Genomic DNA, 25,461 nt, shown 5'->3' with positions numbered 1-25,461 from the left:
GAAGAGAGAGGGGGCTGGTTCAAGCTTTTGGGAAATGGAGGAGAGAGAGAGAGGAGAACGTGAGAGGAGAGAGTTGCATGGAAAAATGGATAACTCAACCAGAAGCATTAATTACCTCTCTTTAGTGGGTTGTTTATTTTACCTTATTACCCTTATGCAGCTTTAATCTCAGCCATTGGATGAATCTAGATCCAATGGAGATGATTGGTTTTTAGTTTTTAGGATAGTGAGGTTTTTATTTGAACCTCTCCCTATATATATATATATATATATATATAGCTATAATAACTATATATATATATATAGATATATATATCATATACTTATAAGTATATATATATATATATATATATATATATCTAATATATATACATATATAAAAATATGATATATACATATTATTATATACTATTATATATTTCTATATATACATATCATTATACATATATTAATATAATACATATAAAAAAATCAACTATTAGTTATAAGATTTCAAAACTATCAGTAATGACAATGTAAAATTTCATGGCAATTTTTATATTGTGGGTGTACACTCTTATTTTTTTATTATTATTTTTTTCTTATTTGAAGTTAATGCTGGCTCCTATTGAAATGCATAAAATTCAACTATAGTTATAATTTCAACAAATATTGTTAATGACAATGGAAAATTCATTTATATTCAAGGTAACGTATATCATTTACATTTGTTAAGCTACAACACAACACATTTCGCTACAAGAGAACGATGCCACAACTAATATTTACTCCAAGTCGTTTTTAAAACCTTATACTTTTAAAAATTAAATAAAAATCTATATTGCGCATAAATAATGTAACTTTCTTCACAATATATATATATATATATAATAGTATATATATATAATATATATATATAATAATAATATATAGTATATATATATATATATATAATCATGTTTATAATTTTTATGAACAAAATAGTTTTGAAATTGATAAAATTTTGAAATAGACCAAATTTGACATTTAATTAGCAAAATAGACCAACTTTTAGCAAAAAAAAAGAGATGGTCTATTTTGCTAATAAAGTCTTAAAAGTGGTCTTTTTCAAAGATTTGTCCTTAGCAAAATAGACTAACTTTTAGCAAAAATGGTCTATTTTGCTAATTAAATTCTTTTTTGGTGTATTAAGTTTTAAAAGTTATATTTTTCAAAGATAATGAGCTTATTTTATAATTTTTTTGGGAGGAAATGCGTTTCCTTAAATTTGAGACTCATCGCACTATTATCTTACTAGTGGGTGGGTCTCACATGCACAACATCTATTTTTTTTTTCCTCTCTCAACCAAACACAAGAAAATAAAACAAAAAAACATTTACATGAATGTGTCAGGTGTTTTAATTTCTTTTTCCTAGTTTCTAGGCCAACCAAACAGCACCTTAGGTGTCCGCTTTGACAAATAGTTTGTGAGTTTTATCTTACACTAACATGGGGACTATTTGCAACTGGGCAATAGTACATGGGCTTGTACGCAATTAATCACTTTTCTAATGTTGTCACATCTATGTTGTATGTCATCCGTACGCCACATCAATGACATATTAACACGTGTCCCGCATCACCAATCAGAGCAGGCGGATCTAGAAAACTTATTACGCCGGTAAAAAAAGAGAAACCCCTTTTCGCGTCGCCTTCTTGTTGCTGGATGAAAACACGTGGCGTATTTTTACTTCCACGTGTGACGTGTTTCATGCACACGTGTCCCGCCCGAAACCTCCTGCGGGCCGCCGTCGCTCAAAAGTGGATAATTAAGAGTTTCCTTTTTTAAAAGGGTGGGCCCAGTCCAATGAATATATGCATTAAATTCTTAAAAAACCCGTAACTGATTGAAAATGGAAAAAGAAAAAGGGAGAAAAAAAAGTAACATTGCAATCACAAAAGTATAAAAAAAAAATCGAATAAGAAGATTTATTCGTTCATAATAAAAAAGAGAGAGAAAATTACAGTACAGTTATATTTACGGAGTCAACAAGTCAGCTTCCCATCAATTATTCCCAGGGATAATTGTACCTTAAGTACTCATCTCTAATTTCAAATTAGTCCCTCAAAATTCAGTATTTCTTCATTCCTCCGTCAACTCTTTATGACTTGTAATTTCGTACCTCTAGTTTAGTAATGCGAGTTCTGAGAGAAAAATTCAATTGTTTTTAACGGAGTAAGAGAATTTATATATTATATCCTCATTTAAAGCTCACTGACCTGTTTCTTAGCAGGTTTAAATTAGAACCCGCTCATAATATTTAGGTAATTGCATTGTTGGGGGCAAGCGTGAGCGAAAAGGGATGTTTGAGGGACGGAGTTGCAATTATAAATGAGTCAGGGACTAAATATGCAATTATCCCATTATCCAATTATTCAAACACTATACACCATATACAGACCACAGAATAAATAAAAACTATCAGTACAATGTTTGGATAAGCCTCACCCTCATTTCCACGCTACAGCCAGACTGTCCTCTCCACGTGTCACCCTCGCAAATCGTCCATCTCCATCAATTTTAACCGTGCGTATGACAGCGGATCCCATCACTAAAACCTCTATTCCAAGCAACGGCTAAATTTAATCCGGCACCAAAACGCTACCCGAACGCGCACCCGCTCTAATGACAGGAAAATGGGCCCGGGCCATGAAACCCACTTATCCCAAATTTAGTAGTAAATGATAATAATAATGTTATCTGAAAGTAATAAATACTATTATTATTATTATCCTCTCACCTAGTTTTATCTCTATCTATTAAACACATAAAAAAAATTAATAAATTTGCTCATATTCTCATCTTTCCTATTTACTCGAATCTTTATCTTTTCTCTCTTCATTCTTTTTTTTGTCTGAATCCCTAACTGATCGATTGATCGATCGATGCCGATCGCGTTGGAGAGAGGAGGGGAAATCGAGCGATTAGGATTCGATCGCGAGATCCGATGCTCGCCGATCTACGATTCTCCGGCGATCTCCGGAGATATGAAGGGATTGAGATCTCCGCCGGAGATCAAGGCGGCAGCGGCGGCGGCATGGTGTTATTTTCTTGATTTGTGAAGTTTGAAGTTTGACTCTTTTGTGACTAATAAATATTGAGTATTTTTAAGGTTGGTTGAATAACTTTTGGAATGGATTTAGGTTGAACTATAACAAAAAGTTGTAAATTTCTGTAATTATTTGTTCTCATTGGCAAGGAACAATTCGCGTTGAATTCTAACAATAGAGAAAGAGCAAGAGAAAGAATTGATGAGTATAGCATATATTGTTTTTTTTAATGCACCGTGAGGTTTTTAATCGGACATGCTAACTGGGGATCATCCTCTACCTGTATTTAGTCTAAAAGTAACCAAGAAAGATACAAAGATACATCCATAAACATGTAGATTATTGTCAGGAGCCACGATATGTCAAAAACTTAGCGGATTAAATTGTGTTTAATCTGCTAAGTTAAGCTGATTGATTAAAAAAAAAACTTAAGCCGTTGATTGTCATCAGGAGCTACAATTATGTCAGTTTATTCTTTTTTAGGTAAGCGACTCTAGGAATTTACAAGAAGTTGGAAAATAAATTTGGTTCATTCTCTTTCGTGAAAGTTAATGTATGCACTTTTTCAAGAAGTTAAAAAGAATTCTCTCTTTTACAGATGGTTCGTGCACTAGGCCAGGTTCCAGATTTATCTTATTCGCATGTATCTGTTTGGATAACAGTGTTACAAATAGTTGCATAATTTGGTGCCGTGTATTCACAAATGATGAAATACCATTATACAAAGAAAGTACTAGATGGAAGTTTCTAAATATTCTTAAAATTTAAGAACTCTTGTCTCGTGTCAGTAAATGAGCCTAGGTAAAAATCAGCATACCTATAAGCAAGTTATAATGAATATCTTAAACATGTAAAACATGTAACTGCTGACAGTAATCATCTTTTAAACATGTTGAACTTGTAAATATGAGTAACAAGTAAACAACTAACAGTCCACAATTGAAACGAGAACTAAGTAGAAAACATAATATCTTGACAATTATTCATGCTCTGAGAATTATGCGTCAATTGGATTGATGATGCAGCTATAGTGCCTGCTTAATCAAAACTCTGTAAGGCATAATGCAGCTTTATACAGATCCGATAAGGCTTAAGCAGCTCTTATTCAGACTATACCGCTCTATGCTGCATAATAAAAATAGAAGGATATGAGGTCTCTGCACATTATGTACTCCAATCCTCTATCTGATGCTGGTTTAGGTTGCATAGGACATTTATGCAGGTGCATAGTAAGACATAATTTGTGTTCTTCAACAATGCTTGTTTTCCTTGTGTGTGTATGGTGTGTGTATGGAGTAAACTGCCAACTTAGATGAGGATTTGTGTTTCAATATCTTTATTAAAGCATTTTCCAATTATCACTATGAACTACAGAAAGAAAGTGGTTGTCTGTAAGGAATAATTTTATTTATATATGATTCATTTCAATATTGCTATCTTTTGTAATCTAAGCTCTATCTTCTTGTATGGAATGAGGTCTTTGGCTCAGTTACTAGCTTGTTGTGTGATTAGTTTGCTTGTTCTCTATTATATATATTCACATTAAGAAGCCAAATAAATAGAGATATATAGGTTTGACCATGGATATCTTCTATTTGAGAAAGGAGACTTCATACTCTGAGTTAGAGACAGAGTGCTCTTGAAACATTATCGGAAACAAGTAACGGTACGACATCCTGATTGATTAAATAGAAGATAATAGAATACTTCAAAATTGTCAAACCACGGGAGTTATGCTGTTATCCAAGACTTCACGTGGAGAACCTCTGTGCACAGATGGTCTAAACATGATACCTCACAGAGAGGGGAAAGAACAAGCACCAAAAGAAAACGACAACAAAAATAGATAACTATAAATAATATAAACAGAGTAAACTAGCCAGAGCTTCGAGACAAAGTCAACTTCCAACTATACACATTGTACTACAAGCTTTGAGATATTTTGTCAAAAGCCTCTTCATCGATTCAAATCGTATGTTGCAGTGGGGTGGATGATTGCAATAATCTGGTTGCCGTAGCGTCTGGAGTTATACACCTGGAGTTATACACATAGTATATAGTATTGGTTGACTTGTAGGGTATCTTATGGAGCAAAATGTATGGTCAGCTTCTGGAGAAAATATAGCTCTACTGTTGGCAGTCTTCTTGAGATGAGAGTTATTCTGCCTAGTAGCGGAAGGCCGTGAAACCTAAAGATTGCTTGATTTTTTTGAAAAGTTTTCGTTATTGACTAGTTACATTTGATTGGAAGAGTCAAAAATTATTTTTCGCTGTGGTGAAGCTCGGTTTCTTTTTGGTTTTTTGTCATGCTTTACCCTAATATATTGGCTGAAGTAATAAAATTTTCTTGGGCTCAGTTCACATCATCGGGTAGGTAACTCACTTGAGACTACTTAGTGTCGCTTAACCATTGGATGCCCCCTACCTATTATCACCTGGGTTGGAGTTGCGTGCTCCATGCAAATTGCTCCATAGAGCTCCAAAAGATGGTCGTTGATGTAGGGCAACTTTTAAGTTAATGAAAAAAATTATGATTTCTTTAGATTGTGTGATGTAACCATGAATGTGAAACCAGATGTGAGGTCCTTGATCTAAACATGAAACCATTGATCTGGGCATGAAATCATTGAGCCAGGCATGGGGCAAAAATCTAATTTTTTTTTTTTTGTCCATGCTCCATTCTCAAGTTCCTCCAGCATTTCCTTTTATCTAGCTTAATTAATGGAGTAACACTCTGAACCTATGATTTGATTATTCCATAGGCGAGGGATCTCAAGCTTCTACAACGGAAAATCAAAGTCTTTCGCAAGCCTATCAGATGCTATGCTGTCCTGCTCCTCCATCAAAGATCTTGGCAAGCAAGAAAATGCTTACACTCGAAAAAGAAGAAACCTCCTCGCCTCAACGAATTTCCATCTCAAGTCATCCCCCCATCCACTAAAAGGCAACGGAGGTGCTATTTCCAAGAGAGCTCCAAGTAATGGCCGGAGCATGCAAGCCCTCGCCATGGCCATGAGCAATAACAGCAGCATTGAAGAGGATCACAAACAGCAGTATCATCTTCTTCCTCCATTACATCCACCAGGGAAAACTTCAGCTGCTGGTTCTTCATTGGTTCGGTCATCGTCACCTCAATATTGTTCTTTTCCTATGAGGTCATTCTCCTTGACGGATCTTCAGGCAATGACTAATTCAAAATCATAACTCGTGCTTCCTTCGTTACACAAGTCTTTAACCATGTAAAATGTAGCTCTGTAAGTTTGGGGTTTTGGGAGGGCAGTGTTCTAAATGTGGGTTGATTCTCTGTGCGCTTTGCTGAGAATCGGTGAACTTTGATATATGGACTGATCTCGTAAGTTATTTTCCCCTGTAAATGACATTATGGTTCATCTCTTTTATGATTTCAGTTGTAGATAATGCCTTTCGTTTTTGAGATGGAACTTATTGAGAGCAAGGGGCGACTTTGGGATTCTTGCTTTGCCTTGTGCTTGCAAGGGATGAGGAAAATATGTTAAAAAACCATTGTGATGGATTTTGTAGCTTGCCTCTGATCTTTCTCCTGACAATAGCAGGCCCGTAATTGCACGCATTGTTATCCTAACATAGAGATTCACTTACAGTTTAATTGCACGCGTTTAAAGGGCACATTACAAGAGAGAGAGAAGAGAAAACAGAAGGTTTTTATTTTATTTTATTTAAGAAACATTAGGAAAGACACAACATAACACACCAACATAACACCGATGTCATTATTTATGCACAACGGCACGTTGATCCTCTACTCCAGATTTGAGCTCTTAAGCAGCCACAGACACTGACTTCACCAATACTAACTCTATCACCACCACCACCACCACCAACACGATTGCACAAGAAGTCTGCCATTGAATACAAAAATTTCCAGGTACATAATCACAACACACTTTCCACACAAAGGGTTGCACAACAAACCACTAGACACATAGATTTCCAGGTACATAATCACAACATACTTTCCACACAAAGGCACAGGATAGCTAAGCAAAAGAACGATTTTGTCAACCTTATAAGTTTTAAATACAAAATATGCACAGGATAGGAAATCCTCATCAGAAGCCAGGTAGTCCTGTAGAATAACCTGCACAAAACAACAGGATCGGACTTAAGAGGAGAATAACCAGCAACATGGTTAATATTTTAGTTACAAGCGCCTGAACCATAATTTATCGATGCTTCTTTGCAAGGGCCTGAACCTGCAATTGTCGTCGTATCTCCACAACCACCACTACAGCCGCCACCGCCGCAACCCCCAGAACTGTTGGTATTCAGCGTGTTCCCACACACGCTACATCCTCCGCCGCAGCCTCCACTGTTGACTTGTGTTGTCGAAGCGTTCATTGCTGACGCTTCTGAAGTTTGGTCACAAGTTTTTGATTCTTGATTGGCCATCTGTTTGATGTTTTTTCCTGTTAATCCTTCTTTCTTTAGTATGAATAAGAGAAGGATTGCAGGCAACACGAACTGATCCTCGTCGACCTATTTATGACAGCATTAAGAATGTCAGAGTGTATGTTGAGATTTTTTCACCCCCGGGTTAATTGTGGATAGACAGCCCGTACTACCGCCCAATTGCGGATAGACCCCCTGCAGTTCTATTGTTGCGAATAGACCCCCTGAGCGAATTTTTATTATTATCATTTTAACGTCGTAGAAAGAGAATCTTTTTTGAAAAATAGACTTTGTGAGGTTAAAAGAATAAATAATTAATAATTCAGTCAGGGGGTCTGTATACAATTTTGGGGGATAATACAGGGGTCTATCCACAATTACTCCTTTTGCGATATGCACAAGAAAGGGACTTATTATACCTTTATGAGACTTGATTCTATGTCTAGTAAGGCTATAGCTCTTCCGTAGGGATGGTCAGCGGAGAACTCCACAGCTGTGATGAAGTTGAGCTCAATGTGGTGGCAGTTTTTGGGTTCACATTCCAGCTTTTTCCCGGGGAAGAGCTTGATCTGTTCCAGTTTAACATACAAGATATTAACGCGATTCATTCGGGGAGGTTATGAACGGGACATCGCTATTCTTGTTGGGAAGTTTCAGTTTTCAGTAAGCATACAGTTTGCGTAGAGGAATATGAGCAAAACTCTACAGCGATCAAGAGCAAAATTCATAATTTGACATTTTATTCAGTTTAAAAGCAACAAGCTAACAAGCATACCCGATTGCTGCCCGAAAGCTCAAAGATATGAGCACCTTGGCTATTTTCCTTCTCGATATGGAGCGATAAATTATAATCGTTCAATGACCATTTGTTTTCGGCGTATTCAGCCAGCACATGTGGTTTTTTGGATAATCTTGTAACTCCAACGATATTGCTCTTAGAAATCATCCCATTATTCACTCCATTCTTTTGCCTTACGCGCCTGGTGCAGTTAATCAACATCCAACAACAATCAATCTCAATGCCATCAAGGTTTAGAATAACTCGTAAATAGATAATGTCATTGATCTCAAGTATACATGCTTGTGGAATGTGACATTAACATAAAGTTTTCCACATTCCAAATGCATACAAGATAAAAAAAAATTTCGACCAATTTAATTTGAAAAAACCAATTTGTTAACTGTGATAAAAAAAGTCCAATCAAAAGAAGTGCTGAGTCAACCGTTTAAAGTTCTCCCATCCACAAGTCAAGTGAACAAGTGGATTATAAATTTGCTTGGCATTCAACTCTCTTATTCCACTCACCACAAGAACTTAGCCAAAATACAGTAAACATGTTTGAGTTTGTTCCTACTCCACGTACCTCATTTGTAGGCTGATGATATCATTACCATTGTCATCCGCCAACCGCACCCATCTTCGATCCAGTTGAGCCTTGAGTGGAAAGAAACATGTGTTCATAGAGATGGGGCTCGGCTTAAACATGCGAAACTCTTGAGGAGCAGGGAATGGAACTGTAAAAGAAGCAGCAACATAAAGAGAAACCGGCTTGCCATTCAAATTTCCAGTATGAGGTTTCAATTCAAACCATTTCTCCACAGACAACTTAGAATTTGGAGCCATCAAGTCTTCAAGAGGAATTGAGGTCGTTCCCATCGTTTTGATATGGGAGTTTGAATTAGTCTTAAGTGCCAAGATTAGCTCGCCTGTGGGTTCACATTGGAAACCAGCTACTTGTTTCTCTCCAGATTCGGATAAAATACTTAGTGTAGAACTACCATTCAAGAATATGTCTGGGCTTTTCTTGCTAAAAGATACAAACAAGTTTCCATTTTGCTCAGCAGGTAAGTTTTTAACTCCCACAATTTCGAGAAGAACCTGCATTGAAATAGAATGTGAAATTTCGCACAGGTGTGTACTGAAAAGAATGTTAATTAAGCTAATAGATAGTTATGAATAAAAAGTTCCATAGTTGATCTTTTTTAGACTTAAACTGAGATAGGATCCCACATTCTTACAAATTCCGACGACTTCTAATGTAAAGTATTATAAATAAATAAGCATAAAGATAAATAAATTTGCCTACTATCAACGAGGATGACTAAACAGAATCTTCACAAGCATTTTAAATCTAAAAAGTTTTGATAAAACCTAGAACAAGATAGAAATGTAACCGACTGAGTAAAACTCCGTGTATATTTCAAACATGAAAATGGATATTGTTGATATAATTGTGAAAGTACAATATAAAAGCATTCGTATGGGAAAAGAATGTAATTAAATTTATTGGAGTTTTCTGTATTTATATTTGAAATAAATTAAAGCGCGAGAGTGTTTTCTGACAACTAGAGAAACTATTGCATTGCCATCATTTGTCTTCTTTTGAGAAAAACATAAGTATCTTCTTTGCTACAAAATATATAGAGAACATCTAAACGTTTTGCCCCTTGGAAAACTGTGGAGGTATCTCAAGCAAATTAGATCAATCTCATTTGGTTCAGCCTTTATCTTTTTGTTTTTGTTTTTCTCCCCTCCTCTTCGAAATTTGCGCCATATGCATTTCATTTCCATTTCTATGTCTAATTAAAGTTGAAAAAAATAACAATAGAGTAATAGATGAAACATAAGATTTGCCAAGCTTTACCTCCACAACCATTGTTTTCTGGAGAGGCAATAATATCTCCGACTTCTCCATAACATCCTCATTTTTCATGTCAGGTCCTGAAAAATACGGAGTAACATCTAAAGAAGAAGGCGCGCATCCCCGATACATAGCTCCAGCTCTCCAATATCTCAAACCAAATGTATCCTCCCATTGCTTTGTAGTTTCACAAAATCCATTATCAAGTTTCTTTCCTTTGGTTCGATCAGCATCAGTATCATCATGCTCTAATATCTTACCCAACAATTCAAGCATATCTTTGCAGTAAGATGAAGGTTGCAACTGGTGAGAATGCCATATAAGATCTATATCATAAGTTGGCACACAAAAACGGTTCGTTGATGTTTCTTGGTTTTTCTTTATAAGATGAAGAAATCCTTTGTATCTGGCCACTGCTTCCTCAAGAAAACGGCTATCACTCATGCTGGGTCTTGCTACCTGTGAAAATTTGTGGTTATTTCCATACTTTTACAAAAATACTGGTTTCTGTGTTAATTGTGAACGTTGAAAAGTACTACAAGTGAGAAAATGCATGAAAAAGATGAACGTAACACTACACGATCTTCGTTACGCCATTAATTGGAAGCTTGGTGTCTGATCCAATTAGGAGATGTGATAATATCATTAATTAATGGAGAAATAATAACTGGAGGTAGGCATAGGAGAACTTGGTTAGCAGCTGTTAAGAAAAATATGATAATCATTCACTTAGTGGAGGAAAAAGCCCCCAACAGACTGAGTGGAAGAGCAGCGTAATCGACTCAAAAATTTTGGGAAAAAGGCTACGTTGTTATTGTATTGGAATCTCGATGTATTTGTTGAGCTCTAATTACTTTTCTTTCAAGCTCTACTAGGTAAAGTCGATCACTCCTCTCTCAAATTGATATGATATTTTCAATATTTATGTTAAGATTGTATACATAAATTAGTTTCAAGACCCACAACTACTTCTTGGCTTCTTTTGCAGCCTATGAAAAATATATTTCTGAGTAGCCCTTGTTCTTCTATAGGTCGAAATCTAAGATTACATCTTGACGTACCTCACAATCCTTGCTAGTGTATTTCGAGGATTTTATTGCTTATCGTAGAGTCATTACATAAAGAAAAACACTTTTATTACCATGTTTTTGTAAATACAAAAATTATGCAGAAAATACATCGAAAAACAGTTAAATTGAAGTAATGTATGAAAATCTGAACAAGAGCAAAATGAATGTTGAAGTTACCTGGTAATAGAAAACAGACTGTCTCTTCACAGCAGAAACCAAATCGTAAGTGATGGAATTTTCTTCTCCAGAGTACAGTCCAGCGTCTGAGTATGACCAACTATAATCAAGCTCAAATGGCTCTCCTGGATATAGTTCAGCCCATATTTCAGTACTCCGAAGTTTCGACTTTGCAAACAAAGAAGATTTCACATTTTCGTTATCCAGGATTCTCCCATAAATTTTTTCACAGTCCTTTTTGTATTGCACCTGTATAAGGATTCTAATCTTAGACTTCGTATGCCAAATCAGACAAGAGCAAAAATTCAAGAAAAAGGAGCGGAAAATGAAGGGGGGAAACATATTGAATTAGAGATGTACTGGATTAAGCCGATGGCAATGCCATATCCATTCACAGTCGAGAGGGACGACCAAAGATCCGTCCACAACTCCAGATTCACCATGTTTAGCCAATAATGGCAGCCAAAAATTCTCGTACCTAGCATCAAATTCCCAATATATGATCTGAAAAAACTCAGGGAGACATTAAACAGTTCAACTATCAATCAAACTATAAAGAAAGCTAAACACCTAATTGCAACTAGGTAGCATAACGCACGTTAACTAGTGAGGCCAAAAAATCTCAAAAGAATGGCAACAGTCCATGACTAATTCATGAAGCAATCAAATTTTGAGCATTAATGCCTCAGGGACCCAAATAGGGGATCCAAAGCATGAGACATGTGAGGTGTCACCATCCGGTTGCATGATACACTGTTCATGAACAGTACATCATACAACCGGACGATGACACTCACCTGTCCCATGCCTTGGGTCCTCTATTTGGGTCCTTGTAGCAACACCCAATTTTGAGTTCTAATTATGCTTTTGAATGTAGCTTGCTGATTTCAGAGGGACTTAATAATCGTACCAAGTCTTTAAAAAAAATCTCACACAATTAAGAACATCACTCTACTTTTCTCAAAAAATCTTACTTTTATTTATAATCCCGCCCAGAATCGAACCCAATATCATTGGAGTCCTATATTGGACCCTCCCAACCGTCCAGGTCACTCACGGTGGAACTTTTATCCAAAAATCTTAAATAACATCTAAATTGCCCTCATCATAAATTAAAAAAAAAGAGCATGACCACTAAACAAAGAGAAAAACCCTTCAAAATTAGAAATTTAACTACGAAAAAGATCTAACAACAACTTTCTATCCCAAATTAAATCCATATACCTATGAATTGCTCTTTCCAGTAAAGGGCCCTCATAAAGAAACCTCTGGCGGTCAACTGCAGCAAGAAACTCCAGCTGCTGCTTTGCTGCAGCGACAAGATCTTCGCTGATTGCAATCTTTTGGGCCTCAGCCCATTCAAATTCTTGCCCTTTGTCCATGAGGATCAACTCCTGCTCTGAAATCAAAAGATCACCAATTAAAAAGTTGCTTCTTTTGTGGGTTCGGATACAAATTGAAACACACCCAACAAGCAAAACATGGATTAAGTAAATCGGGTGCCCCTAAAATCAAGTCTAGAATGGAATTCAATCAAAATAGAGTTAAAAAAAAGGTTGAATTATTGAACTAAGACCAACTGAGAAGAGAAAAGAAGTGACCTTCAGAAGAGGCTTTGACGAAGGAATTGAATGAGTCGTCGCTCATTTGGAGGGTGTTTTATACATGGAGGCAAAGGGGCAATTACGTCATTTTCCTCGTTTTAGTAGGTTCACTATTTTCATTGCGTGGGCCCAATAAAACCGTATTTATAACATATTTTATTTTAGGGGTTTTTGTCTTTTACCCCAAAGTTTTACTCTAACTTATTTTAAACCCATGTGCTTATAAAATGCCTCTTAAACCCAAAATACAAAGATCGCTTAATTTTAAACCCAAGTCTCCATAATACATATAAGTATACATTATATGCATATTAAAAACTCAATATCCCCATATTACCCTCTTCTTCATTCTCTCTTTAACTCTCTACTCCTTTCCAAATAACTTTTTACCATCCCATTAATCATCGATCTCATCCTCTACTCTCCAACTTACCCATTGAATCCCTTTCCTCCTCCTGATTGAGCTTTATGTTCACCATGAAGCTTGTACGCGACATCAAGTCCACTAGCTTTCCCTCCACTCTTTGGCCAACAAGCTCAAACACTCCAAGCTCGTCCTCGGCTGCCGACTGCTCCGAACAACTCTTCCCCATCCTCTATTTTGACTATAACTGTTCAACGAGGTCCTTGCTCAAAGTCAGCTTCACCACATTTGTCTACAGTCACAAGATTACTTTTATGTTGGATTGAATTAGGCTTTGAATTTAAGGCTTCGAATGCGAAAATGTATAAGACGGTTTTTTGTATATTGTGTGTTTGATAAAATACTTCAAAAAGATTTTTAGTTGATTTGTAATATTTAAAAGAATTATGTGTATTAAATAGAATTTATTTGATGCATATTACATATATATTTGACTAAATGCTTTAAGAAGTTTTTTGGTTGATTTGTATCATTTATAAAGATTATATAGCAAGTCGTCAATCGCCAATGGAGTTTATGAATGATATAGAACTCATAACGAGTTATCATGAGTTATATGTTGTTTTGAAAGGGCTATAACCCTTTATGATACATTATAGCTCTTATGATATATTGTAGCTCCCCATGTATGAGAAGTATAGCTCTTTAATAAAAAAACGTAGCTCTTTATGGACAAAATATTAGCTTTATGAGAAATGTATAGTTGTTTATGTGAAAAATAAAGAGCTATATTTTCCAAAAATCGAAAAATTAAGAGTGAGGGCATAAAGAGCTACACTTTATCAGTAAAGATCTATACTACGGTCATAAAGAGCTATACTTTTGCATAAAGAGCTATGCATAAAGAGCTATACTTTCATAATAAGGTGCTACACTTTAGTATAAAGAGCTATACTTTTTTAAAAACTAGAAAAATGAGAGTGGACCCCTCGTCGACATGAATAATTGATCAAACAACACATTGTATACATCATCATACGTTTATATTGCTCACAAAAAAACTAATTTGATTTATTCCGCTAAGTTTTAGAATCTTCATTGGATTTCATTTCACCATTTATCACTATAGTCATTCTAACATCTTCGCCCAGTGGCATATCATTATCGAATATCGATGATATCTAATGCATCAGCAAGATGAAATGTCTTATATGTCAATAATTGATTAGTTAGGGTCTGTTTGGTAAACTGGTAAACCAGTATTAATAGACGCAAAATGAGCCTGTGGGCTTAATTAGCCCTTGTTTGGCAAATGGAAAAAGATGAAAACAAAAAAAGACTAATTCTTTTGAGATCCGCTTTAGCTCCATACTTAGGGCATAAATAAACCAACTCCCATTTGGTTTATGAGTCAAAAGGGCCATTTTGTATATAAATTATAACGTTTTCAATAAATTTGTTTTCAATATATTTGTAACAGTGTACTGCAGAATGCAGAAGAGTGAGAGTGTACGAGAGTGTACTATCAATGAAGTACATGTTTTTGCCAGAGACAAGCCCAAACTAGCCTCTTTGTTGTCATCAGGAGTAGATAGGGCGAGTCTCGTGATGCGGTGAGCTGTTTCTTTCGTGTGGATAATAGCTATTTCGTATTATTAAAGTTGGTTTGTTAGGCAGTTTGTTTAGCTAGCTGCTGAAAAGCTTTTTGGAGTTTTGTATCGAATCGAGGAAAAGGCTCAAACGGACAAACAACAACTTCGGGTGTGTTTGGTAATAGAGATGTTTGTTTTTGTTGTGATTTTTTAGAAAAACATCATGCCATTGTGTTTTTTTTAAACATGTTTTGAAAAATACACAATTTTACGTCTACTATCATTATAACAGGCCGGCGTGGCCCGGTGAGTGCGCGCCGCGGCGGCGCGCCCGGTGCGGGGCGACAGGAGGACGAACGTATGGCAGGCGGCGACAGGAAACCAGCGTGCGGGGGGGCGGGGGGGGACGAGCATCCGTCCGCGAGTCGGCGGATCTAGCGATCGTGGCCAGCACGACAAGCCGTCGCGGCGCGGTGGCCGGCCGGTGGCGGGCCCCGGCCGAGAGGACGAAGCAGAGCGGTCAGGGAAGCAGAAACAGACAAGGACGAGTCAACGAAGAGGGTGGCGTGGCGTCGACGGGTAGCGCCCCGACGACTGGTGGGCGATCGGCGTGGGCGGCCCGGTGCCCTGCGTCCTCCTATTTCCGCGCATGGCGGGTGGCGCGGGCGGTGGCGGCGACGGGCGACGGCGCGGCCGCGAACGACGACAGGCCCCCCCGCCCATCCCGGGCGGGCGGGCGGTGGCGGTTGGCGGCGGGCAGGCGGGCTGCAATAGGCGGGCGACCGGGACGGCGGGCGGCGCCAGCGCGGGAGAGTGGTGCGGAGTAGCAGGCAGGCGGGGCGGCGGGCGCGGCGATGGTGGCAGGCGGCGGCGGACGGGCCGGACCCGGTTAACCATAGCGCAATATTAGGACCATGTCCCCCCCTTCATCCAGAGCAACATCTTCCTCAAGCACTCCAAAATCTTCCATATCTGAGTTCTCACCGCCTTGGCGGGTCGATCACGGGCAATATCCCGAGCACGCACCTTGTCATCAACTTCGTTTTGGTTCCCTCTGTTTATGGCAGTTGTTAAGTTCCTCATAGCCGTGATGATTTCGCCAACACGTCAATCTAGGGCATCAACTCACTACAAAATATCAGGGGAATGGCGATTAACTTCATTATCGTTGGTGACCGTAGTAGGAAACAAACTATTTCTGAATACCAACTGATGTAGCAGAGTGTAATCAAAAGAAATGACTACTCATTCTCGTATGAGCAAAACGACACACCCTAAAAACTCTAGGTATAGAAAAACTTCTGAGGTTAATAATAACCAATTTGAAAAATAGCATAGAGTTCATCCCCTTATATAGGGTGTAAACCAAAGCAAAAGTACTAAAATAATATTTCCTAAGACAATTAGATTTCCTAAAATAAAAAGACATTCCTAAGACAATTGGATTTTTTAAAATAAAAAGACATTCCTAAGATAATTAAACTTCCTAAAATAAAAAGACATTCCGTAAAAAAATAGAAATTAAATTGAACCGAAACTCTTCCGAAAATATCAATTGTTGCCTCCGCATCAGATCTGTAACAAAAACAACAAGAACAACACGCACCATAGCTTACCAGCAAATTTTTCCACGAGTGATGTGCCTGTTTACTGCATTACATAGTATACATCCAGAAAAATGGAGGAAATTTTATTCATTGCACCTGTAGCTACGAATTATAACAAATGAGCTCACTGTACAATTGAAAATCATAATAGGGTTTTTCTAAATCCTACTTCGGTTCTATGTTTTATCGCACCAAATTGGGTGAATGCATCAGAGAAGTTCCTGTGTTGATCGTGATCTATGAGAAGAAATCCTGTATAGAGAGTGATCCAATCTTCTGTACAAACTTGTTGAGTTAGTGTTGGAAGAGATAGCAACCTAAGCAGTCTTCAAGCACATGAGAAACTTGTCTTCTTCCAGAGACTGGGGCATAGCCTTTTCAACCATCTACATCGAGGCAAGAAAAATGAACATGAGGTTTTCAAAGATACAAACAGAAGATCGAAATGCAAGATAAAATTCTAATAGCTTGTACCTTGAATCCTAACTTCTCGTATAGTTTCTGGGCAGCCATGTTATTCGTATGTACATGAACAAATACCTCATTGACTCCTAAAAAGGAAGATAAAGCTAAGTCCACATTATAATGCATATCATCATATAGAGCAAGCGTGGCATGAGATTATATATACATAGGAACCAGCAAGGATATTAGCAGGTCAACCCTGATAGATACATAGCTAAAGAAACAGAAAAACATAACTGCACTTGAATAACCACCAACAGAAAGGGAAACCACCATAAACAATATGAATGTGTAAATTTATTCTCATTTCAAGACTCAAATAAGTAGTTGAATGTTCCCACAATATTCAAAATTTTGTATTTGATGTTTTAAATTTGTGTTATATACTCTTTCTTTATATCATGTCTATGAAATTGATAGTTTTTCATTTATATATAGTTCACAGCCACACATTTGATTCATAGAATTCTTATTGTATATATTACTTGCTAGTGATTGAAAATAATCGATTCCATATAATACACATCAGAAAAGAAATACAAAAGCTAAAAGGTGAGTCATTTCTGTAAATAGAAATGGTGAAAACTGTCAGCATATTACTTGAAAGCATGAACAGTTGATGACATTGATCAAGAACAAATACTAGTCAAATGTTCTAGGATACTAAGAGCTTTTGCTCTCATAAACATCTGTCTTGCTTCAAATATTTGTTTGATTTGTAAAAGAGCTTTATGCATGGGCAGGAACCTCAAAAATATGCTATCTGATCTTCTAGCACCTCAGAAGTCATTAATATATAAGCCTATAATGCTTGACTTTTTATAAAATATACATGCCAAAAACTTGAAAATCAATCATGCAGCGCATAACATCAATTATGGACACACCTAAAACTGCACCCGAACACTACTAATTGCTTATATCAGAATAAATCTGGAGATAGAGATGAGGGATTGAAGTATTACCATGGGATTTGGCAGCATCGACAGCTAGCAGAAGCATGTTACTGGCGATACCCTTGCGACGTGCATACTTGACAACAGATAAGTTGGCAACATACCCGTAAATAGGTTGATCCTTTCTTCCGAACATGGTGCAGGGTACTGGCACCTTAGTACGCTCCTGCCGGGAGTCAATCCATGTCACAAGATAAACTTAGCAAACTTTAATACGTGTAAAAAGATGCAAACAATTGAACAGCAATAAGTGTTGCCATTGCATTGAAAAGGCATATACCCCTGGGAATGTCTCTCCACATAGAAGATGCCTAATGTTTATGTCCAGAGTCCCAACTATGCTGCTCAGAACTGTGCGCTTCATATTAGGTTCGTCCTTCTTAACCTGACATATATATTTATGGTATGAAGGGGTATTAAAAAAGAGAGTTGAAAAATGAAATTAATGTGAACACTATCAGCTTTCAAAAAGTTTTGGATTAAAGAAAAGCTGGACCACTGTAACAAATGACTGTAATGGAAAAAACACATCAGATGTTGAAAACAAGCATCCTCTATTTCCAAATTTGTTTTCAAAGAGAGAATGCCTTTTTGTGGTAGTGAAAAAAAATCGTTAGAGTAGCTAGATAAGTACTTACTTGAGCAGGCCCTTTTGTGGTAGTGAAAAAATAGTTAGAGAGTAGCTAGGATATGTACTTATTTGCCTCTCACTTATAAATTAGATGTAGTAGATATCATTAGAATTTTATTTGCGGTCATGGATAACAGATAAAATAACATAGATATAATGATAGAAACCTTTTTTTCTTCAAGTATAATGATAGAGTGCAGCTTAATAACCCTGAACATCAGTGGTTTGTATATTGAAATACCTTATCTTTTTCCGGATCATTGGCTTCAAGCCTAAGAGACACCAGTGACGGACATGCATGACATGTTGGATGTGGGTGGAGATGGGCATGCATGTTTTGTTGGACTTGGTGAAGTTAGACACGGGTGAAAGATGAACATGCATGTTTTGCTGGATTTTGGTGTAGATGGACATGAATATCGTGTTGGTCATGGGTGGATATAGACGTGTCAAATTTAGTAGACGCATTAGACACCAATCATTGCAGATGGAAAAAAATAAATATTAAAAATCATACTTTCTCAAATAAATTCAGCATCATCCTCTCCAATACATCAAATTAAATAGAAATGTAAAGTAAAAGGTTCTATTAACGATGTACAGAATACATTTGACTGTAAGCAGACTTTCTGTAACAACAAGAAGTTAGATGCAACTGCATCCGCTTCATATGAGGCATTTAAGATTATAGCTTCAAACAATCATGTGCTTCATTATAAACTTTTATATAGTCTGAATAGAGTGAAGGTCACAAGGTTTATGCAAATTTTCATAAGAAAAATTGTAAGAACCATACTTTCATATTTTAACCATACCACAATGATGCAAGTGGACTTCTCAGCAAGTTGTTGCGTGCAACGTCTCTTTATTGCACTAAACTCCTGCTTAAAAATAAAATTAAAAAACCACCAAATAAGTCATGTTCTTTGAGGTTCAGATAAGACAAGATTGCAATTCTATGATTAGATGAAACCCTATTGGCTCAAACGTAGCAAACAATAATTTTCTACAGCCTCCTGTGCATATGCCTTGAAAATATTTTGGCAGTTTCATCCTTCAGTAGTTTAGTCTCAGTTCTGGTGAGGACAGGATTCAAACTAAACAAGTAGTTTTGGTTTCACTAAGTTTCAGCTGATACACATTTTGTGTCTTTGAGTTTGATTTAGTTGCAAACATTTTCATAAGGGAAAAGGCTGATACTCTCACTTGGCAGTAATAACTTTGTCCCATAAAACAATCTTTGGATGTTGTGTAAGTACTCATCGGGTACTTGAAGCATTCCCCTTATGATATTGTCCCCTAGTCATTCTTCAACTATTATTTTCCTCTCTTGGTCCACATAAAAAAGATTACTTGGAACTGATGTGGCTCTGGTCACATTTATAAGCACCAATAACCATGGAGTGTGAGTTCTGTTTATGAGATAGTCTTATTGAGCAAAAAAAACCAAGTTTAAAACAAGCTCTACAATATCAGATTGATTGCTGCATAGTCATCAGTATACAGATCCAAGAATGAAATGATTGGGGAGATTTTGATAATTTAAAGCAAATGTAAAGAATTTCTTGCAAGATGATTAAACAAAAGACTGAAGTTATATTATAAAAAGAGCTGCTGATCTTACACCTTTTGAACAGATAATTTATAACATGTTTAAAAAGGAACCACAACTTGCGATTCTCAAATTACAAATACATCTGCTGGTTGAAATGAAATCAATTTTCCCTTAGCTTGAGAAGTAGATACATTATTTCTGTATTTTCATTTGTTGAATTTGTTTGTTTTATATTTTCATTTGTTGAATTTGTGTCTTGAACATGAGAGGTCTCTCGACTTTGCTTTTGCATTATCCACAAGTAATTATTTTCTGAAGAATTACAGATTGCAATAACAAAGATAACCAAACAAGTAACTGTTTTGAAAATACTGTCTTACCTGCTCCGCAAACTGCCGCTTGAAAGTATCCACATGGCTGCATGATCAAAGTCCAAATTTCAAACAAAATCCACAAATAATACAGGCACTGAATCACATAAGTCAACTAATAATACGTAAGACAAATATATCAAGATAAGAGGGTAAAGATAAACATTTACATACCGAGAACCCTGTTTGTCCTCCCAATGACTCTCCGCCCTCAGCCAGGCCGCAGTCTATCAATGAATCAGAACGCCCCAAACCCATCAAGATTTTGTTTTTTTTTCAATAAATAAACACCTCCTAAACTCACAATTACCCACATCATTCATATATTCCAAGAAATCAATCAAAATCCCAATAAAATTTTTTTACCCAAAATTCTTCGTCCAGTATCGCTTCTCTAGCGATATAACGACCGAAAGCCCTCTTGTACTCGCAATCGACCTCATCATCAGAGAGCTGCAATCGATCAAATCGGAGATCGGAGGTCTTGCGCGGGTATCCGATCCGAGCTGGCTCAGATCGGAGATCAGATCGCTCCGAGATCCCTTCTTTCTCCTTCTTTGATGCTGCTATCTTCGAATCATCCCTCCTAACACAAACAACAGAACGAATTGTGAATCTATGTCATCGAAAATTGACTCAAGTACCAAGATTTTCAAGATGAGAGCTCACATCACCGGAGATACGAAATATTTAGGGCATCGCAGCTGGCGGCGGCCAATCGAAGAATACGCAAAGGGAATCTGCACGAGATCCGACGTAAGAGCTCCAGCGATCGTCATCCTTCGAAGAGGAGGAGCAGCGAAACCCTAGCCCTAGCGACGAAATTTGGCCATGGATTCGAGCTAGAAATTCAATTGACCCGCCAAAAAAAAAGGGATTTTTGAAGACTATATCCTTCTCATCCTTGTTAATGACGGAGTTTATCCGACCATTTGACGGTTACACCCCTGCTTGGATTTCATATTTACCGACGTTCATGCTGTCTATTATTGTAATTGAACAGAATAGTGAGGATACAAGCACAAGAAGTTTCAATTAATCATTAATGTGTCTAGTTAAGGAAACGTGCTCAGAATTCTGCCACGTGGGTTGGTGGCAGTTGTACGGTCGCAGAGAGATGCTCGTTTGTGTGAAGGCGGACGCGGGGACGGTTTTAGAGTCGTATGCGATACTCGGCGTATCCGTATTTATCACCGTACCAGTTACATGTATTAATACGGAAAAGATAAACTATTATATCCTTGCAGATGAATAATCGCGCTTTAACTCCTTTCAGATATATTGTTGAAGATATTAATATGTTAGCCAAGGTTTTGTTCTATGTAGCTTGGCCTATAGAAGAAGAGAATGCGATATTGTTTGCTCTTTCTCTTGCTCAAGTTAAAAGCTAGAACTAAGCGAAATCAAGAATGAAGTGATTGCATTCCTCTATACTTGCAAATCAATATCCTTTACGTATCTTGCAGAATATGGATATAATATCCACAGACATCTGTACCCACTTTGCATAAAGTATTTTTCTGTGGTAGATATCAAAAATCTTCCTTTGAACAATTATCGGAAAAACCCTGCTTAGCTTTCAAAATATCAGAAAACCCTCCTTAAGTATAGGGTTATCACAAAATCCTCTTTAACTTTTAGATTTTATCAGAAAAACCCCCTTTAAAACTAGGGGGTTTTCTGATAACATTCCAAAGTTAAAGATAGTTTTCTAACAATCCCTAAATTTAGATGGGGTATTTTAATATTTTGAAAGTTAAAAGCGGCTTATCACTGGATAAGTCGTCTCAAAGTTGGGTGGGGGTGGGGGGGGGGGGTTAGGTATTTAGCCTATTTTTCTGAAATGGCATATTGTTGTGTGAGGTACACTATAATAAGAGGTATTTTTCTATAAAATTGTGTAACCAAACCCCCCTTAATGTAGTGGATATAATAATCCCAGTAATTATAATTTATGGGGAACAAGGTAAGGAATGAGTGTCGGAAGTATGAGATTCCCACGATGCATGAGATTAATAGAGGACAATAAAACTCTCCTTTTGTCATAAAATTATTTAAAAAATTCTTCAAGTTTTCACATTTCAACTTACAAACAAGGAAAAATTGCTTCAAGGCCCCAAAATTAAATTGCTGATGTGTCCCAGCCCCTTGAACTTTTTTCAATGTGCTTTTTCCCCAAAATTGAAAAATCCATGTGAATCAGCCCTCTTTACAATTTCCAAGACAAAAAATTCCTAAACTACCCTCTTCTTCTTCTCCAGATCATTTCTAGATCTACTCCTCTTCCTACAAACCAATCTTCTCTTCCACCCTCTCTCTAACCTCACCCGAAACCTCCAACACCGCCGCTACCTCCGTCACCCCTGTCTCTACCTCGCCAGAGGGTTCTGCAAGAACGGCAACAAGTGCAGGTTCCTCCACGACCTCAACGAGGACAAGCTCACCGCCGCCATGGCCTCGCCGCCGTCGACGCCGTCAGGTTTCCGTACCCCCTCGGGCAGCTTCCTGATGTCCTCGTTGTCGCCCATGAACCAGAGGTAGGTGAACGGGTCAATCGATGATCGACCGGAGTGAGTTTGATGTTGTTTGTTGTCATGTAAGCTTCAGTTGAACTGGGAAGGAGTTTGATGTTGTTCTCTGTGTAGTTTGATTGTTATTGATATTGCAAATTATATGGTAGGATTTTGAGAATGCATTGTGGTCATTGTTGGTTTGATAACATTTTTCCTGATGATAACACTTTCAGAGAAGAGGATGTCTCCAATTATTTTAGGTTACGGGAAATTTTCTTTTTGAACTTTTTGATGGTTTGACAATTGTTGTTTGGGGTTAAAACTGATTTGGGTTCGTGTTATTTTCTATAGTATTTATGGGCCAGTTCAAGATGTGAGGATCCCCTAATCTCAACATGTTATGTTGGGGCTTGGATGTATATCAAAATCAAGAAAGAAGTAATAAACTCAGGGTGTGGTATGTATAAATGTTATACAAATTTGTGATGGTGATTTCTTATGTCTGCTGTTGTTTGTTGTTATGTAAGCTCCAGTTGAACTGAGAAGGAGTTTGATGTTGTTCTCTGTGCAGTTAACTGTTGTGGTTAGCATGTTAACTCTTGTGTTTAACATGTTAACTCTTGTGGATAACATGTTAACTCTTGTGGATAACATGTTAACTCTTGTGGCTATATATTAACTCTTGTTATAGTTAACATGTTAACTCTTGTGGATAACATGTTAACTATGGATAACATGTTAACTCTTGTGGATATCATGTTAACTCTTGTGGATAACATGTTAACTTTTATGGATAACATGTTAACTCTTGTGGTTATATGTTAACTCTTGTGGCTAACATGTTAACTATTGTGGATAACATGTTAACTCTTGTGGCAAACATGTTAACTATATGAACTTGAACATGTTAACTCTTGGTGTTGTTCTCTGTGCAGTTAACTGTTGTGGTTAGCATGTTAACTCTTGGTGTTGTTCTCTGTGGCAAACATGTTAACTCTTGGTGTTGTTCTCTGTGCAGTTAACTGTTGTGGTTAGCATGTTAACTCTTGTGGTTGTTCTCTGTGGCAAACATGTTAACTCTTGTGGATAAACATGTATAACGTTTTATGGATAACATGTTTAACTCTTGTGGTTATATGTTAACTCTTATGGCTAAAGCATGTTAACTATGTGGATAACATGTTAACTTCTTCGTGGCAAACATGTTAACTATATATATGAAACTTGAACATAAGAGTTATATTTCGCGAATTTACAATTAAGGTTAACATGCTTGGTATTATAGTTTAACATGTAAATGAAGACTATATTAATCATGTATATGACACGAAATAACAGTTAAGCGGATAATAGAATTACAAATAAAATTAACGGATTATGGATTATAGTTTAAAAGTTTACTCACTGAATATAATGTATCAATTTACATTAAAGTTAATAAAATGCACAATCTAACTTTTAATGTGGTAAATTTATTCGCATTATCCAATTAACATGTTAATTCATAATATTTTAGCATAGTTTATCCACAAGAGTTAACATGTATCCACAAGGAGCTATCCACAAGAGTACACATGTTATCCAGCAAGAGTTAACATGTTATCCATAAGAGTTAACATGGCCTAATATTGGTGGTTAAAATATTAATATGATGACTTGAACACAAGAGATTATTTCATTGTTAACTATATTAACTATATGAACTTGAACACAAGAGTTATTGTGGTTAAATGTAACCATGTTAAACAGCAAGAGTTATTGTGTGTAAATATTATGGTTAAAAATATTAACTATATGAAATTGAACACAATAGTTATTTCACGTTAAACTATATTAACTATAATGAACTTTGCACACAAGAGTTGTTGTGCGTTAAAATGTTAACAATGTTAAACACACTAGAGTTTAGCATGTTAACTCTTGTGTTTGACATGTTAAACTATGTGTGGATAAACATGCTAACTCATTGTGGATAACATGTAAAATATTATGAATAACATGTTAATATATAATGGATCAATTACCAATTAAAGTTAATTGTGATTTTAGTAACTTTTAATTGGTAAATTTGATAATTAATTCATTAAACTTTATTAGCTATAATCCATTATCGTTAATTGTTATTTGCTTAATCTATTATTCCGTTAACGTTTATTTCGTGTCACTATACATGTTAATATAGTTCTGCATTTAATATGCTTAACTATAATACGCTAGCCATGTTAACTTAATGCCGTAAATTGTACAATATAACTCTTGTGTTCAAGCTTCATATAGGGGGGGTATAACCATAGTTTGCCACAAGAGTTAACATGTTATCCACTAATAGTGTAAACATGTTAGCCACAAGAGTTATCATATAACCACAGCAGTTAACATGTTATCCAATAAAAGTTAACATGTTATCCACAAGAGT

General features: G+C 36.6%; 2 protein-coding genes across 3 annotated transcripts; both read right to left on the bottom strand.

Moving 5' to 3' along the window:
* LOC109847913 (glycine-rich domain-containing protein 1) lies at nucleotides 7,159–13,014 on the bottom strand. The gene is made up of 10 exons (XM_020417145.1): nucleotides 12,989–13,014; nucleotides 12,612–12,786; nucleotides 11,748–11,865; nucleotides 11,388–11,636; nucleotides 10,144–10,599; nucleotides 8,863–9,377; nucleotides 8,274–8,478; nucleotides 7,918–8,067; nucleotides 7,255–7,585; nucleotides 7,159–7,187 (listed from the first exon to the last, which is right to left on the bottom strand). Exons 2-10 carry the CDS (start codon nucleotides 12,767–12,769, stop codon nucleotides 7,159–7,161), a joined length of 2,211 nt encoding a protein of 736 aa, XP_020272734.1. The 5' UTR covers nucleotides 12,770–12,786; nucleotides 12,989–13,014.
* On the bottom strand, nucleotides 16,617–21,397 carry LOC109850328. Of its 2 annotated transcripts, XM_020420330.1 has the most exons (9): nucleotides 21,202–21,397; nucleotides 20,899–21,118; nucleotides 20,707–20,759; nucleotides 20,542–20,578; nucleotides 19,422–19,487; nucleotides 18,256–18,360; nucleotides 17,985–18,141; nucleotides 17,029–17,105; nucleotides 16,617–16,940 (listed from the first exon to the last, which is right to left on the bottom strand). In XM_020420330.1, the coding sequence occupies exons 1-9, from the start codon at nucleotides 21,309–21,311 to the stop codon at nucleotides 16,872–16,874; spliced, it is 894 nt and encodes a 297-aa protein (XP_020275919.1). In that variant the 5' UTR covers nucleotides 21,312–21,397; the 3' UTR covers nucleotides 16,617–16,871. The 2 variants fall into 2 exon arrangements, with proteins under 2 accessions (XP_020275919.1, XP_020275920.1); XM_020420331.1 differs by lacking the exon at nucleotides 19,422–19,487.

Source organism: Asparagus officinalis, chromosome 7, assembly GCF_001876935.1.
Source record: "Asparagus officinalis chromosome 7, Aspof.V1, whole genome shotgun sequence".
Lineage (NCBI taxonomy): Eukaryota > Viridiplantae > Streptophyta > Magnoliopsida > Asparagales > Asparagaceae > Asparagus > Asparagus officinalis.
Note: the sequence above shows the minus strand (reverse complement) of the source record. Positions and strands in the feature narration are given on the sequence as shown.

What these genes read in the sequence shown, in the direction of transcription:
- LOC109847913 (XM_020417145.1), bottom strand. Translation starts at nt 12,769, where the DNA reads ATGGACAAAGGGCAAGAATTTGAATGGGCTGAGGCCCAAAAGATTGCA. An exon ending in CTGGAAAGAGCAATTCATAG is followed by an intron (nt 11,866 to 12,611) that starts GTATATGGATTT and finishes ATTTGATGCTAG; the next exon opens with GTACGAGAATTTTTGGCTGC. An exon ending in ATTGCCATCGGCTTAATCCA is followed by an intron (nt 11,637 to 11,747) that starts GTACATCTCTAA and finishes ATCCTTATACAG; the next exon opens with GTGCAATACAAAAAGGACTG.
- LOC109850328 (XM_020420330.1), bottom strand. Translation starts at nt 21,311, where the DNA reads ATGACGATCGCTGGAGCTCTTACGTCGGATCTCGTGCAGATTCCCTTT. An exon ending in CGATGCTGCCAAATCCCATG is followed by an intron (nt 17,106 to 17,984) that starts GTAATACTTCAA and finishes CTTCCTTTTTAG; the next exon opens with GAGTCAATGAGGTATTTGTT. An exon ending in ACGAGAAGTTAGGATTCAAG is followed by an intron (nt 16,941 to 17,028) that starts GTACAAGCTATT and finishes GCCTCGATGTAG; the next exon opens with ATGGTTGAAAAGGCTATGCC.